General features: G+C 46.8%; 1 protein-coding gene across 1 annotated transcript in view; it reads right to left on the bottom strand.

The window, feature by feature from the left end:
* Nucleotides 1-17,776, bottom strand: part of LOC120838712 (polyhomeotic-like protein 1) — a gene marked incomplete in the record, with an annotated part of 202,850 nt that overhangs the window by 27,970 nt on the left and 157,104 nt on the right. The window contains 6 exon segments of the mRNA XM_042290987.1: nucleotides 480-681; nucleotides 4,209-4,262; nucleotides 9,017-9,271; nucleotides 10,797-11,051; nucleotides 13,245-13,445; nucleotides 15,077-15,219. Coding sequence (XP_042146921.1) covers nucleotides 480-681; nucleotides 4,209-4,262; nucleotides 9,017-9,271; nucleotides 10,797-11,051; nucleotides 13,245-13,445; nucleotides 15,077-15,151 — 1,042 coding nt within the window.

Here is a 17,776-nt window from a genome sequence, read left to right as displayed (position 1 = left end):
GTAAGGGTGTACGAGGACCGTGAGGTCGTGAGGGTTGTGAGGGCTGTGAAGACCGAGAGTGTGTGAAGGGTGCATGAGGTTCGTGAGGGGCTTGAGGGTCATGAGTGTGTGAGGGCCGTGAGGTTCGTTGAGGGTGAGTGAAAGGGCTGAAGGTGAGTGTGACTGTGAGGGTTAGTGAGGGGTTGAGGGTGAGTGTAGCTGTGAGGGTGAGGGTGAGTGAGAGGCTCAGGTAAGTGTGGCTGTGAGGGTGAGTGAGGGCAATTTATAATGTTGACCTCTGATCGTGAGTCGCGGTTGTCCTAGTGTCCCGGTCGTTGCGGTCATTTTGGTCCCCTTGGATGCAACGGACGCAGATATGTGAACCGAGCTTTAGGCAAGAGCACGAGGCTTTGTGAGCTCTAAGGGAAGAAAAACTTCTGGCAGAAGACACGCGAAGGTGCCGAGCGGACGACCGAGCGGACCAAAAGGGGCGCGCTCACCCAGGAGCTGTGCCTGGCTGATGACGGTAGGTGGCTGGCTAGAGATGAGCTGGGGGTTGTTCTGTGAGAGCTGCTTGAACTGGCTCGGGCTGAGCACCTGGGCTGTGGCTACCTGCTGCTGGGCCCCCATCTGGGACAGGGTGGCTCCCCCGGCCCCGAGCAAGGGCGACTTGGGCTGCAGCGGCGTCTGCTGGCTCATCACCTGCAGCGCAAAGTGGGCGTTGGGGCCACACACGCACTGACAGCCAGTGAGCATCTGACACACGTCATGCAAGCACTCACGCGACACAGAGAAAACGTTTGGCGGAGAGCGACGGCATCAAGAACACAAATGGCGCAGGGGGACCGTACGGGACGAGCACTGTCCCTTCCCCTGGTCGTGGTACGCAGGTTGGTCCACCAAACTGCAGAACCTTCTTCAGCGAGGCTGAAGGCCTTTTTCATCTCCTTGTTTGGTATTAATGGGAATAGCAAGGTGCAACTCGCTTTGAATTTCATTTACTTGCCCCATGATTACTGAGGAGGAGAGGTCCTCCTTTCAAGCGGTGGGTCAACCTTTAAATGGTACTGGTAAAACGAACAAGCTGAAGATTGTACAACTTTAGGCAGTTTGATACCTCAGACCCATGTTCCAAGGAAAAAACAGTCACCAGATAGCCCAAAAAACATGCTTTTTGCATAAGGTTCACCAAAATATTAGGTCCTGGAGAGTCAGCCATCTGGATTAACTTCTTATTTCAAACTCTTTTTGTCCACATTCCACCCACCGAGAAACAATGCAAAAAAAAAAAAACTAAGTACTATGCAACTGATCTCACCACACTCCTGGCTCTTCCCGCGCAGTCCAATGCAAGGTAAATACAGCCTGGCGCAATGCAAATATAGCGTCCGAAGCCAGCTATAGCCATGCCATCTTCCAAATGCTGTCTGCTACCGATAAAACTACGCTAGCTTGGGCTCCAAGCTAGGCTTTCGAACAGACTGCGCTACACGCAGTCACCCCTCACTTTGTTCAGGGAAAATTGATCATTATCTCGGGCCCAAGCGTGCACCAAGCCTCGTAGGAACCGCCAAGGGTTTGCCAAATGATTAATCACTTCCTGCTCTGGCTCACATAGTCACATTTACTGCAGCAGACGGTATTCGGAAGATGGCATCTGCCGTTCCTGGCTTGAAACACTGCATTCGCATGTTCGTTCATAAAGACGACGCTTTGTTGCCATGGTGATGCGGATCACAGCAGATGAAATTTACTGTGCAAAAGGAGACGGCAGAGTGGCGAGATCAAGTGCATACGAAGGCCATTTCTTCACGATTTTCAATGGGCGGAATGTGGACAAGAAGAGTTTGAAAAAAAAACTTAACGCAGATGGCCAATTCTTTCCAGCGCCTAATATTGGGAAGAGCCTTACACATAAAGCTTGTTCTTAGTTTGCGATTTAGAGTAAATGTTTTGCACTGCAACATGGGGCTAAACTGTTGGTATGCCCAACTTTAGAAATTCGGACCAAGGAACCCGTAGAAGAGGACCAACACACAAGTCCCAAGGCACAAGGGTCTTGGAGCACTGGTGTGGTTCTTGCCGTAAGGGTTTTCCGATTTAAGCACAGAGCATTTTGTGGGAATGACCAAATCTGGCACTGCCAAGCAGTCTTACATACATTACTCAAAAAAAGTAATTGATTACAATCATAATTACTCACAGTTAAAGTGTTCATTTAGATTACTTGACTACTTGAGAAGGTAATTGGTTGTTACTTGAAAAAGTAACGTCACTTTTCGGATTACTTCAGATTTTCAAAACGATGCATTTTTCTGCCGGTTTGAAAACGGGATTTTTGTATTAATATTGGATTAAAATAACCACACCATAAGCTATTTGTCTTCTTAATCTGCCAATTTTGGTCAACCATCCTCGTGTCAAAAACTTGGTTCGAGGGTTTTTTGATAAGAAACTTGTAAAAACAGAGGGGTGCCATTAGGAAAAAGAGGGAAGAATAGTAATGGGTACAAATAGCTTTAATACTTCCATAATAAATCAGATTACTTTTGCAATTATTTCCTAATAAATGTATTCAAATGAGTACAAAATTACTCAAAAATGTAATTGATTACAAGTTGATTACTTGTAATGAGCACCAAAGAAGTCTGCTTCCAGGTAGCCGATTCCTGTATTACGCACACAAGCCACTATAGTACTATAGCTAGATTCCCCCTACAAATTCGTTGACACTCTCAAAGCTCAAGCTTTGAGAGTGTCAATGAAGAAGACGAAGCATGAAGCTTTAGAATGGATGCACCTAAGCACACATCCATTTTATTAGAGCAATAAGATGCCAATAAAGTGAACAAAGGCGACGATAAAAAAAATCAGTTTGTAGCCAGCAAGGGATAATGCCTCAGGGATGATGCAACATGAATGGAAAAGTCTCACTTTTACGACGACACGCGGATGGTCATTTTCAGTACACCAGTTAAGAAATGAGATTGATTTCTTTCATTGGACACCCCTTTCAATAAAAACAACAAACGCGCTTGCAGTCTCGACTACGGGTGCGTATTGTACTCTCTGGTGCAACTTTCAATTCGGTTGGTGCAGCAGTTTCCGTCTGGCTACAGTTGAAGGAAGAGTGTGCAACCCATATGTCGCGACAGTTGCGCCGCAAAGGAAAAGAACAGCCATAAAATTTTAGCATAAATTGGGAAAGTAGCCGCAGCAGTGTAAGAAATTTTACAACAATGGCTTTTGAGCTCTGCACAGGTGTTCTGGCGGTTTTGCCAGGTTTCAAAAAGGGGAGGAGTAACTAGAAAACAAAAAACAGCAGCCGAGCATAGATGGAGGCAGCTGAGCATGAACTGGAAATAGTGTGCAATTGTGCCCCCTTTTTAAAACAAGAGGTACCATACTTTCCGGCGTATGGTCCTCGGACTATACATGCCTAAAATCTTTTACCCAGTGCGGACTATCAACAGGTGCGGACTATACAAGGTTTTGTATTCTTCTAGGTCATTCACTGCAACAAGACGTGAAGAATTTTATGAATAACAGAGTATATTAATGTGATTTATGTATAGCAAAGCTCTTTTGTGAACTAATACAGCAGGAATTTGTCAAGATGTGCTCTGTATGATAATTTTTACGCTCGGATTAGGCACTAAGCGCAGACTATGCACCGGGTGCCCACTATCTAAGCAAAAGCTTTTTGTTTTTCAGCTGAAATCGGCCCCCGCACACTATACACTGGGTGTGGACTATAGTCCAGAAAATACGATACATTCATAATTTTTGCCAGACCACAAAGCACGATAGTTTTAAATAGAAATAATGTGTTTTGTGATGTCAGCCTGTCCACTTTTGGCACCTTTCTACCTAGTCTGTAAACTAGACTGTGTGCAGCACGGGTAAAAGTCCGGATGCAGCACATATTCTTGAAGCTACATACAGTGGTACTCTGTGAACATCCAGCGGCATTATTATATAAAACCTTTCCAAAAGTTTACGGACGCCTGCGTCTTATTTCCGAAGGATACCGCGTACACACTGTCGTCAGTGGACACTTTGTCCACGGTACACCTCTGGACACGAGGAAAGAAAGGTTAGAGCACTTTCAAAAGAGGCATTTTTTTTTTTGCAGCTGCAGGGGAAGGCAACAGTTGGCAACACTTGGGACAGAGGGAGAGGGGGAAAAGAGGGGGAGAAAACCAAAAGGGGGTGTCCTTCCCACTGACCTGGGCGTAAGAGGTGGGGACCTTGTGGGACATCAAGGAAGCATGCTTTACCATCTGGACGGGAAACAAAGCACCACAAGGTAACACTGAGACAGGGGGAACAGCCTGGGGGTGGGGGGGACATCTGGGAGAGAGGGAAAAGCCCCTAGCAGGCAAGCCTCACACTCTGAAAGAGGCCATTGCCACTACTGCTATTGCACCCACCCACACTGCAACACCAACTCTGTTCTAGCCAGGAACAAAACTTTCAAGAAAAAGATAGGGTAAAAAAAAAATTGTCCGGTGGTTGAGGCATAGCAAAAGAAAGATTGTGGCTGCCACAAAGCAGATGGCGCAATTGACCCTTCGACTTCTGAAGCTTTCCCATAATTAGGTTTCAAACGAATTCACACCGAGAGGGTGTTCCGAAACCACTTTAGTATCCAGATGGGAAACGGAGCTCTGACCGATCTCACACAAGGCAGCAAACTGCTCCGATTCCACGCATCATTACTTGGTGATCTCTGAAACAGTTTTTGGACTCAATAAGGTTTGTTTTACCTCTAGTTCCTTCATATGAAAAACAGTTTAGTTTGCAAGTGACCGAAATTAGTTAACTGTCAGAAAACATTAGTATCTACAATATCTGCCAGTGCTATTGACCAAACAAAAAGGCATACAGGGTAATGCAAAAAAACTACAAAAAAAACAGCTCAAAGCAAACCAGCAGCAGCACAACAAGCAAGAAGCACAGTGAAGCTTCGTCGCGAAGCAGCATTCACATTTTAGACAAAAATATTTTTGCCCCAACAGATAAAAAAAGAAAACAATAGAAGAGGTAGAATCTCTCCAGGATCAAGAAAAGCATGATGGCAGAAACTGATTGCCAGGCATCAAGTTGACCAGTGTTTAATGCCAGTTCGTAGCGACGTCTTTCCTAACCAAAGCTAAAATATCGCACCTCCAAACAATCAGAAGCAGTACCCGAGAAAGGCTGCCACCCCTACCAGCGTCACTATTTCCAATAGATGGTTCGCAATGACGTCACATCAGCTGCCATTGTGGTGGCTTTGCTGCTCAATACAGACCATGTGCAGCATACATTTCTTGCTGCCATATTTCTTTTTCTTAGCAAGAACAAGTAGAAATGACTGCCAGCATGGCACAAAAACATCACCTTTAAGCTGTGTATGGGAACAATGACGAAACAAAGATGGCCACTTTCTAAAGTCGCCGAGAAAGAATTCTGCAGAATGAGGGTCTGTGATGAGTCTAGCATAGTCTAATTTATGATGCATTATAGCCTTAGATGATTTTCCGCCACTAGAACCCAATCAATTGAGCCTAATAAGTGACGAGCTTAGTCTAGACGGTCATACACATGTTATTTCATTGCATACATGCTGTGTCTACTACACATCATGCACAATGCATTGTTCAATTAACCAACAATATTTGCATAGAAAGCAAAGAGTGCGTAACTGTATAGGTGTTATAAAAGTACCAAAGTGAGCTTACAAAGGCCCTTATTAATGTGAAAGCATTAACTGTTCCATGGAGCAAAGTTGGCGTTGTCGGTAGCCATTGTCTGTAGCAGCGAAAACGACACCTAAAGTCCCATTATCCAAAAGCACAGCAACGCAGATGCTTCGTCATGGAAGCCGGCGGGGCGCTAAAGGTCAAAGTGGACACACCTCAGAAATAAACCACAAAGAAAAGCACAGCAACGCAGATGTATTGCCACGGAAGCCATGAAGTCGTTAGGGGCGCCGCGCCTGCGCAGTGGGGGAGCGAGATGTCACCGCCAGAGCGTCGTGTGAAAAAGGAAGATGTGGAGCACTGCTTGTAGGAATGTGCTGCGTGTAGGAATGCTCATGCATTCCTACATGTAAGCGGTCTTAAGTGTCTTCATTTAATTTTTGCTCTCCAATGACTGAAAGGTCAGCAACTTTCTCGGAATGTATTTGCTTTGCCCCTGAATTGTTTATGTTTAAAGAACAATCCACAGCAATCTGGTTATCGAAAAAAGTGCAAAAACACGCAGGCTTTTTCGGACTGTGGGTTCTGGGGACTGCATTGGTGTAGAAGGTTTTGTCACCCTACCTATCACTGACACCTGGAACCTGTCCTGCAAGATGAATTTGTTCTAGTTTACAGAGCGAACAGAGGCATGATTGACCTTTTCAACCCCGCCTGCAGCAATGCAGTACAAAACAACAAAGCCGTGGGGGGAGAACCAACTAAGTGCAGCTATGTTTAAAAGACCTAATAAAACTTTGCTCGGTATCGCTAACAAAGAGAGCTCTCTTAAAAATGCAGAGAATTTGTCCAGAAGTGCGACAGTCACGCTCCGATAGCAATCGCTCTTATCGCCGCTGCGATCGGCATCGAAGACTCCGACGAAGTGGGTGACGCTGTAGACATTGTTATCTCAAAACCGCAGGCTCAGAACGCACAAGGTAAGCGAGGGAACCGAAGCGCCAGACGCCGAGAAAACCAAGTCTGCCAATGCTTGCGAGGCATGGAGGTAGGAAGAAAAAAAGGCGACAACTACCGGCTCGAGCCGGCTAAACGAAAAAATCCCGAGTGGAGCCTTAAGTAGAGGTCATGGTCGGTGGGAATGCCCCCAAGAGTGACCAAAACAGCTGTTGGCGCCAGATCGGCTCTTCCTTTCGTCCAATAGAGTCTTCTGGTTTTGGTCATCGTTGGGATTGTGTCCTTCCAAACCGGAAGTCTCCCCCGGCTTCACCTCTGGTGGCGTCATGTCGCCTCTGGAAGTTTCCAACTTCCATGGTGCAAGGGGATGCCGTGTCATCAAGAGCGGTGGGAGAAGTATGTCGCCGACCCACCAAACATGGCGGCCTTTTTGAAGGGGGTGGTTCTGAGGGTATTGCGAATAAATTGATTTATTCATGAAACTATCGTGCCATTCACGAAACAAACTTAGCGAAAATGTAGGAACATATACAATGGGCCCTAGCAATATAAGTTACCTCGTATTTTATTTTTGACGTGTCCTAACCCCTTTAGAAATCTTTCCTTACCGAGGTTATTCGAATTGATCAACTTGACCGATAAATTTCAAACCCCCATTTCAATGCATTGCGCACCGTTTTTAGACATGCGGCAACATCTAGGAGGTCACAGAGTATAAACTCTACTTTGAGTTTCGGTTCCTAAGGTTCCACGAGGGAGTGATTTTTTCTGTGATACTAAAGTCCCTGGATCGCAAGCGATTGTATCGAGCATGACGTCCTCATTGCACTCCTACGCCCCTCGAAAATATCATGCGACTCGCGATTGAAATATGCAATATAAAATCACTTTCGGAGACAAAAGTGCCAGAAGCAGGTCAGAAGATGACGTTCATTCCTTGGTTTCGATTGTAGAAATGGGTCGAACCAGCCAGAATTAACCGCAGGTGCTTGTTGGCATGTTTCGTTTTGCGTGCCGAGCGCATTTATTGCCTTTGTGAGCTTCTGTGGAGATACTGGGCGTGTTCATAACGCATTATTCTTCATCTGCAGGGTGTCAACCTCATACAGACACGATTTTATGCCATCAGCAGCGGAACAAGTGTAGTGGTGTATATAGAGGGCACTGTTTATCATGCCACCATCTGTATATAAGCACATCAGCATCGGATTAAAGATTGTGCAGCGTCCGCCCACCGCACATGTGTGGTTACTTGCTTGGCCAGCCCAGCCTCGACATCGCCCGGTGCCCCCCCCCCCCCCCCCCATGATGTAGTTTTCTTCCAAAGGTAGCCCGGAACCAACCTCGGCATAACGTTACGAAGCAGCACGAAATGCTTTGGTTGGGGCTTTGGGGAGTGGTACAGTGATCACGGAGGTTAACTTTTATTTTCTGCAGAATAAGAAGTTTTGCAGGGAGGCTTTTCAAAATTGCGGAATTGGTTTCAAGAAGAGTAAGGTACAAAATGTATATTTTGGATTTCTTTTTTTACTCTTAATACTTTGCGAGGCACATTTGAACTAAAATAAAAACTTCCATGCTGGTTACACAAATTTTGCATAACATTTTTTTCCTCGTGCTATATAATAAATATCTTGTTTGCCATTTACATTTCTGAAAAGAGAATTCCTTTAACTACATTTTGGAATGCTTTGGCACACGTAGAAGCAAAATTTGTGCCTAAATAATTTTTTTTAATGAGATCACCCCAAAACAGCATTTTTCCTGCAGTAAGAAAAGAGTTTACCCTTTTGCGGTCAAGATTTATTTTTTTTTCTCAAAAAGGATAGCGCTAAGATAAAGTCAATGGAAGCACATACAGTGCTTGCAAGCTGTCCAGGTTGAGAAAGCATCAAAAGAAAACATTGAGGGTGAAAAGTTGTAGACTTTCTTCCATTCGGGTTTTTCGCTCGTCCGCTTCCAATCAACATTCTGGCTGTCTCAGACTCTGGACCGGATGTACTTTGGAAAGTTTCTACATTGGATAACGAAATCTCATGCTCCGATTTCAATTTTGAGAAGTGTTGGAAGTCTGACTAGAAAAATCCAGCACTCGACTGCCACCACCCCAGGAGCAACAATCAAGCAAGCGGCCTCCTCCAGCTATTTTTCAAGCAGAGCATCGAATAAAACGAATATATAGTTCCCCAAAGACATAACAGACAGCAACATCTCCCTGAGCGCACGCAGCTTTGCGTTTAGACGGGAACTTTCCAACGTATAATCGACGCCGCAGCCGTGGGGCGGCGATTGTGGGGGATGTCGACGGACAATTTTTAACACATTGAAAGCAGCGGGACGTGAAATCCGAGCCGGCAGCCTCCCCCCCAAGGCGGAGAGGTGAAGGAACTCACGTAGGGCTTGCCCTTGTCCAGGCCTTTGGGGCCGTGCTGCGCGGGCAGGATGCTCTGGCCTGTGGAGAGGATGCCCAGCGGGTTGATGACCAGTGTCTGCTGGTTGGCGCTCGTTGCAGGCACGTAAGTGCCCGGCCCCATGACGGTCCCCTTGGCCAGCATCTGGGCCGTGGGCAGGCAGGGCTTGCCCCCGCCTGCCGCCATCATCTGCCCGTTGGTCGTCACCAGCGTCGGGGCACTGCTCATGCTCACCCCCTGCACGCAAAATGGGCGTCGCCCCTTCCAGCAAAGCAGCCCTGCACTCATTCCGGAGCACTGCGCGGCAGTGGCCGGCAATATACGGCGGCGGAAGCAGCATTGGCGTCGCAAGGTGGTTTCATACAGCCTGCCGCATGATCCAACTGGCACGAGCGGAAAGAACAATAAACTAGCACACTCTATGCTTTCCATAGAAAGTATGGATGTGCGAAGGCTCTTCCCCGAATGTTACAGTACTTAATAAACGCGTTCACTTGCCATTCGATCATGCCTGCTCTCACATACGTACCCATGGCAATGGGTGTGTTACGAAGGTCCTGGAATGCATTTGACAAGAATATTTATCCGCACATATCCCCCAGAGGAAACACGCATGCGGTCTTCGCCAGATCGTTCCATTCCCTCGACACTTCGGCTTCTCGTTATGCAGAGACATGGAACTTTGCAACTTGTAAACATGCCACGGAGAGGGTGCGTCAGTTTACTCGTAGTTCATATGCTACTTACATTGCATGCACATGTTTGAGGCTTGTCAGTGCCAATTGTTGCAGTTTTTCACTCAACTAAGACTAGGACATAAAACACACCACTAAAAAATTGAGCGTGGCAAAATTCTCTAAGCGCTCCATGACCTCATGGCCAGTGGCGTACCAACTTGTTTTTGAGTGGGGGGGCAAACCAGACCACACCCCCCCTCCCAGGGCTGGGGAGCGGTGCCCTTGGTATCCCTTGGACGCCGCCGGCCAATGTTTGCCCTGCCGATGCAGTAGCGGCTGTTTCAGGGGGGAAGGGAGGGGGGGGGGGGGGGGGGGGGGAAGGGCCTTGCCCCCCACTCTGAGAACTGGGGGAGGGGGGGCAAGCGCGCTTGCCTCTTCCGTTGGTACGCCCATACACTCATGGCTTGTGTTCTCCTCTTTTCGGCTTTTCTCGGAGAAGTAGAATTGAATGTGGGGAGATCAGTCGCCAAACTTGTCTCAATATAGTGGGATATCTAATATGGTTTATATTAACGAGAAGTAACCGTGACAATTGATGCATAAAAATACGACAGAAACCTTAGCCAGAGGTGCTTTATGTGCCTCTGTTGCTTAGTGAAGTAAAGGACCCTTTTGCCTTACCTCCGCTTGTTTTTCCGAAAAACCTACATTGGTGCAGAGACCGCATCAAACTTCTCGAGTCTCTACGTCATAATTGGCGGAGATAAAAAAGAGCAAGGTTGTTCAAGAAGAAAACGGGCAAGAAGGATTTGGCGGTGGGCCAAAGCTGTCGCAGTTATACTCTCGAGAGCAATCCTGGGCCTCGGCAGAACGACACCTCCCCAGCAGACAACTGGCAATTAGGCTCTAGAAGCAGGGACTGACCTCCGCGAGGATACCACCAGTGAAGCCCACGACAGGACACATAAGATGGCTGCAAATGTCTATGTGTACACGCATTTAGGTAGCCTCCGAAAACGTGATGCCGGCTCCGCTCGACACGGCGAACACAAGGACACAAACGGAAGACGCGAGCGGGGCTTCACCTTGGCTCCGGGGGTGACACCGGCGATGGAGACGGCAGGGATGATGGTCGTGGTCCCGTGGGGTCCAGCGTTGCCCTTGGAAGGGTCCACGTGTCCGGGGGCCTTGCCTTGCTGCAGCTGCAGGTTGAGACCCTGAAGCGCTCCCATGTTGTGCTGTTGAATCGTCAGGTTTCCCGGCAGCAGCATCTGCTGCTGAGCAGAGTACAGCTGCGGCAGGTAGGCGTGGTTGTGCAGCGGCTGCTGGATCACCTGCACCTGTGGGGTCCAAAGGAGCGCGGGTTCGTTTCAGCGTCGGTTCTTTCGACTCAATCTCGCTCCAGAGTAAAGGTTTCGTACCTTGGCGTTCCGAAAGCTACCAGCGTCCAGCATCGCGCTACCTGCGTTAGCGTCCGATATGACCCACGGGAGTTACTCGGAACTACTCGACCAAGATATAAAACACAGCCTTCGGTGGCAGCCCGCGAACCCCACCACACTTAAGAAAGGTCTAGCTCCTTGCAAATGTCCACACGTACCTTGCACCGAAGCTTACGGTGTTGCATTTCAAATGAACAACCTGCAAATCAGGATTAATTTCTACCGTGAAGGCTTGATTCTACTACGTCCATCCCACATCAACTTTCCGAGAGAGCGTGGGCTCCTCGGTCAAGGTTTCAACTTGCTGGAAAACGCAACTATGCACCAGGGTTTTCCCTCGGAGCAACCGTCGCGAAAGGGTATTACCGAGCCAACCAATTAACGAGACAACTGCAGCATGCGCCAGGCCCACCCCACATCAATCTTGGTCTGTTTCAGTATTTGAGCACATGCTCCTGATTGTTGCCATAGTGTGACCATTGGTAGGCATAAAAGTGCCCCAGGAAAGGTCAGAAACTGCCCATATCTACATGGGGCTGGGAAACAATTTTCGCTTTACTTGGGCTAAATATTTTTGAGTGATGTATAACTGCGCCATGCTTTCGTTTAAAGTTCCAACTGAAAATTGACATACCCCTTCAAATTAGACCCTTCCTCCTTTACCAGGAACAATGTCGAGCTTTGACATCGCAACATGACATCATTGGTGTTCTGCCCCGTAGTCACAGCAGCTGTTGTTGCCAGATTCATGGATGGCACATCCACCCCCATCAAATCAAACTTTTCTTCAGTGGCTCGAGGAACGCAAGTAAATAATATTGGCCTTACAGAGCACGGTCAATACCATTAGGGGCCCTTTTCTAGCATGTTAATATCCTGTCAAAACTAAAACAAAAGGAGCTCTATGTTTGTTGCAAGTATAAACAATCGGTGTTGTGCGTTCACAAGTTCTGGAACAACAACATGGTGTCTTGAAATCTCAGTTCAGCACTGTGTTGTCATACGCTCCCAAGGGCAGGCATGAACAGCACACATTGGCACACTTGTCATTACCCGTGAAAAGAGACACATGAAGTGGCTTCTCTTTAAATAATAACCATAATGAAGTGTAATTCCAAAAGTACAAAATAGAATGTAGAATATTCTATTTCTTGTGGTTTGACCACTAGGAGAGACGAGATATCTATAGACGCTTTACACACGCGCCAAATTACAGCCACCATTGCTGACCTTCTCTTGTCTTACCGAGATGCCGAGCGACTGAAACGGTAGTTGGCGATCCTCTACAAAGGCCGATGCTTTAGAAAAGGACACAGTTGAATCTAATATGGCAATAATCTGGCCTGCTATGGTAATGATGAAGTGAAAAACACGAAACAAGAGGACACAAAAACTGAAGGTCAGTTATGGCGGCGTCCATGCTTAGCTGCTGCAAAGCGTCTATACAAGAAAGAGTAGGGCTGTCTCTCTTACACCTGTTTCTATGATAAAACCCCAAGAAATGCAATTAATAAATATACTTATCCAAACTGACACACATAATCATATTTTATTTTAAAATTACTGCCTGAAGCTAAGGATTTTACTATTCACAATTCGTTTTAGCCCAAGTTGGTTATCATGCAACAGCTGACACACCTCGTGGCCTCTTTGCTCAGACCTAGTCGGAGTGAGTAGGTACAAAACTTGTTTCTGACAGGCTTTCTCAAGGTGCACCAAAGCGGACTTTAGCGGAGATGCAACTGAATTGAGACAGCATAAAACAGCCAAGTTCTGAAGACTACAAGAAAACGAGGTCCAAAATAAACACTTTTTCTGTACATATAGTCACGGAGGGAACGGCAGAGCAAACAGAAGTGCTTTGCAAACCGAAGATCTCTTTGCTTCTTGCCTAGAGAGGTACATATAAAAGAGAAAAGACACATTTATGTTCGATGTTATTTTTCAAACGGTAGCAAGGAATGTGGACGGATTACAGTGTGGCTCTGCTAGGTTAGCTAGGTTGACATTCACATCATTGTGGAGCACGTCAAAATAGCTTTCAGACTACAAGCAGACAGTCGTGCTCTGGTGTGAAACAGCTCCACTCACCGGCTGCATGTGTGACTGGGCCATGCTCTGGATCGTCTGCTGCGGGATGACCGTACATGTGGACGAGTGGGGGGGCGGGTTCATTGGCGACTGTCCCAGCGCGCTCGTTGTCATGGTGACGTGGCTCGGCACCTGGGACACTGCCACCGACGTCGTCACTGCCATGGTGGCTGGAGCACTCACCACCACCTGTTGTGGGACCTGTTCAAACCGACCAAGTTGGGGGGCACCCATTAGCCTATAAACTTGGAAGCTTGTCTGGGGCTATCATGACCTGCGTTTCCGAGGGCAAGTTCATAATTATTAGCAAGCATGGGCAGCACCAACTAAGAACATGCACATAAACTTTAGTGCCGCATTCGACGCCATCGTGCCTCAAACACTCTACTGAAGTTACAAGGTCCACTGCGACCTTTCAGACCTGCAACAAGCCTCGGAGATTTTTGACATTATAGACGGGCCATCCAAGAGCAAAATAGCCAAAGGTTGCACTCTGCCTTTTGGCTGACGGCATTTCGAAATCATAAAATAATGACATTGCGAAGAAGAAAGAAACGAGGGGGAACAGAAGCACTTTATGTGCACCTCAGGCAGTATGATAAGAAATAAAAGACTCAAGATATATAGAACCATGAAGATGCCAAGCATCGATGAAAAACATCTAGTAGTACAGGTGATGACCAATGATCATAGGAACCATAAGGCCAGAAAGCATGGAGAAAGGACAAGCTCCTTTAGAGCCTTAGTTGTGCTTGCCCGTTGGTCCTAGATTTCAGTCCCTGGGTCAACATGTTCATTGACAACTACTAGGCTGATTCACCAGTATTTGAGTGAGCAGTCAACAAATGCCACAAGTGCTGCACTTATGCAGTTGAGAGGACCTCAGAAAACTATGAGCTCATTGTCACAGCTTTTGCGGGCTGTTGGCAGCCTGCCTCAGAATGGCAAAGCAGGCTCACAGGAATCGGAGGCTTGCAAGTTTCTATGAGGGACACTTATAAGGTTTCTGTTACTGCCGTGAAGAAAGAGAGCCAAAATCACAAGTGTCAATGGTTAGGTAAGTCTATCTCCACATATGAATCATGCAATAAAGCAACACACTTCTCCATCGACTGATGGGATGGCAGATACCCTGGTTGTAGAAGTCTTCCTTTTGGATCAGTGGAAGTGCTTTACCTCAACAATCACCTCATCGTCATCCTTGAAACGCTTTCCATGCAGTCACTTGGCGCCAGGGCGGGTGAATACAAAAGCACAATTTCATAGCCCAAAGCGGCCGCACACATCATTGATGCGTTGCACTGGAGCAAATGCACCCCCTTGGTTAGCCTCCTGCAATGCTTGAACCCAGTAAGGAGATCCCGGTAATATCTCCCTGTGGCCGTTTGGCCTTTACTGTCATCTTTATCTGTGCCGAGCACACCATCTGCAGTCCCAAAAACGCTAATCATCACGTTCCCCGGTGAAGGCTCTGTGTCACCCTTTTTAGGGGTGTTAAATATGCCCGCATGCTTCTACTCTTCGCCTAGTATCTTCGCCTTGAAATCGCAACAGTACACCCAACACTCATCTGCGGTGATCGGGAAATCAAAGATGTCGTCTGGGTCAATTTGGCAAAGGTGCAACATATTTGTTGCAGATCTCATCCTGGCACAGTTCTTGCACGGGCAATCACGGTACCCGGTGGGCGCTGTCAAATCATTGGGCACTGTGAAGAACATTTTGAACGTGCCGGGACAACACTGATGCCTCGCAATACAAACACCGGCAATATTTTCTTTTTCTTTTGCCGCCAATAATGCAACCTTTATGAACTGCAGAACAATCCTGACCTGCTGAACATTCATTGGAGAACTGACAGGGGGCGGTGGCGCCGGAGGGGGCATGGCAGTCTGGGTGGAGACCATGCTGGACACACTCAACAGAGCTTGCAGTAGAACCCCAGTTGGGACTCAGGCAGCCATCATGGTGCACCCTGCACAAGGACAGAGAACAAGCAAGCTTCGTCTGAGTTATCTAGAGCATTGACTGAAGCACTGGAATAGATAAACAACCAACCGGACCAATATATTTCAACCAGGAGCCAGGTGGGGATGACATAATCCTGCCCCCTCAGGGGAAACTGCATAATATCAGCACTCTTCATCCCCCAAAACATGAGAGAATGCAATTTCTTGCATGGGCTAGCTTTTACACATCATTACCTTTTACTTTTTGCAGAATGGCACAGCCTTATACCGGGATGGGGCAGAACCAAGCAGCATTATACCGGGTGCGTCATGAAATGCTCGTCAAAGTTTGCGTAAATATAATGCATGGCACAAATTTAAGATTGATATAACATTAGTCGCTGTCAAAAGGGGTACATATCACTGAAAGGAATTCCATCCAACTAGTTCTTCATTATAAACTTTTTAATTGGTGGAACCAAACTTGCAATTCCAGTCTGAGACTTGCTGGACATCATTGAAAACCACTAAATCGGTCAATTTTAAATATATTTGGAGTGCACTGTTCTTTGGGTTACAAAAATGCTTCCAACAACATGTTTGCGTGGTTTTCCCGTTTCTTATCATTCTGCATTTTGGCTCCGTCAGCCCTGCGTCCTGCAGTCCAAGCGGCAACTTTTGTGCACCATTAAGCTTCCCAGACCACTCCAAGTCTTTCTAAAATTCACCGCTTTAGTGATGTTCCTAACATTCCCAGCCGGTCTCTAATCAGAACAAATATTCATTTTTACTAACCAAAAGTGGTTTATAAAAACCAATCAAGAACCATACTTCCCAGCTGCACTATGTGTATCTGCATAAATAAGTACCTTGGCAGTGACTAAAACGACATCCAATACTTTTTGCGGCGCAATGCATAACTATTGCAGGCAACTTGTGGCCAGTGTTCTGTGAAACCCCCAGAAATGCGAGGGTGATTCCCACACTTCCGTCGTCAAGTCTGACGAGTGTGAGGGTTGCCGTAGAAACTTTTGCACATCATATTTAAGGCTGCCCATACACTTCATAATATTCATATTCTTTTTCTCTCTCTCTAAGAGTAGTATGCCTAAATGGGTTTTGTATAAAACTGGGGCTTCGAGGTCTTCCCGCGGAAATTTCTGAATGTATACCTTCTATCTTTTCTTTCCTTCTGGATAAATTAAACTAAGAAAACTATGAGAAACATTAACCGAATATTCATCCTCAACCGTTGTTAGCTGGTCACACTTTACCTCTTTATTTTGTGGTTGCAGAAAGCTTGCCGGATCGTTATCCAGTGTTTGCAACAAGCCTAAATCTGCTTGTCTAGTTTCAAGACTACACCTACGTTTTCTGTTGCTTCCCTCAGGGCATCAGGATTTATTTGGAACGGCACCCTATATAAGCTACCTGGATTTCCTGGTTAGCCTGTGCAGTAAACTTGAAGTCAAAATAGCAGCAAACAACAGCTGCTACCATTTTGTCTACAGGTCGACAACAAACGAAAGTAACAAAAAAGAAAGCGAGTTCTGTAAAAATCAGTAATGTATCCAGAAATCTTTTTTCTTGGGGGGGGGGATGTCTATGGCTTGGAGTGTGGAGGGGTCAAAATGCAGGTTCATATTATAGGGTCCACTGGGCTTTGGGAGGGGGAGGGAGGGTTGACGTAAGAGCAAGCCTCACCCCTGGCTACACCACTGCTGTGAGGCTGTCAGAAGAAAAGCTCTGAAAAACTTGTGTGATGCAAGAGACAAGAGTCTCAAGAACCTGCTGTGTCACAAATGACCTACTTTACAGGGGCTGCACGGGTACTTTAGACTTGGAAGGTGGCAAATTAGTCTAACAAATGCTTATCACACAGATACACCTCTATGTGACCCCAGAGACCACCCACCAGGGTTTTGAGGGAAATTCCTGCATCACCAATGGTTCAAAATGCCTGTAAGGGCTTATAATTTGCTTCGACAGAAGTAAATGCTGCTTTAGCAATTCATGAGTATATTGGGCAACATTGGTAATAAGAAAGAGATATGCTACCAGTGTCAAACTCTTTACTTCTGTGTACACCGACTGTCTGCAGTTTCAAAGTTCTGCAAGATAGGTTTTGTGGTGCAGACGGTGTCATCCTACCTTCTGGCGTATGTGAGTGATGTTAAAGCTTAGTCGTATATTCTAGTACGAGGGAGACGCAAGCAGGAATCGTTGTCCCACCAGGTCGATCAAATATGAAAGAAATGAAACGATGGTTTTCACACCGCAGCACCATCACAACTAGCTGCAAATCGTCAGTCTCGTTTTAGCCAGGTATTTTTCACCACCGGCGAAAACCGCGGGAGAAGAAACCAGAGGGCGTATCGCGTGTTTCGATGTTTCCACTACTGCTCGGTGTTGGCAAAGTCGAAAGTTCAGCCTGCCCGTATATTGGGCGCCCCAAGTCCACGCAAGGTGCGTTTGGTGGTTGGGTCCCGAGCAGCTGCGCCGAGAAAAAAAACAAAAACAAAAAACGTCAATCCTCGCCCCTCCGGCGGGGTCTCCCAGCGCCCGCACGGTACGATATCGATC

The sequence above is a fragment of the Ixodes scapularis genome, unplaced genomic scaffold (assembly GCF_016920785.2).
Source record: "Ixodes scapularis isolate PalLabHiFi unplaced genomic scaffold, ASM1692078v2 PGA_scaffold1__304_contigs__length_218370807, whole genome shotgun sequence".
Classification (NCBI taxonomy): Eukaryota; Metazoa; Arthropoda; class Arachnida; order Ixodida; family Ixodidae; genus Ixodes; species Ixodes scapularis.
The sequence above is the reverse complement of the archived record's forward strand: the minus strand, read 5'-3'. Positions and strand labels throughout refer to the sequence as shown.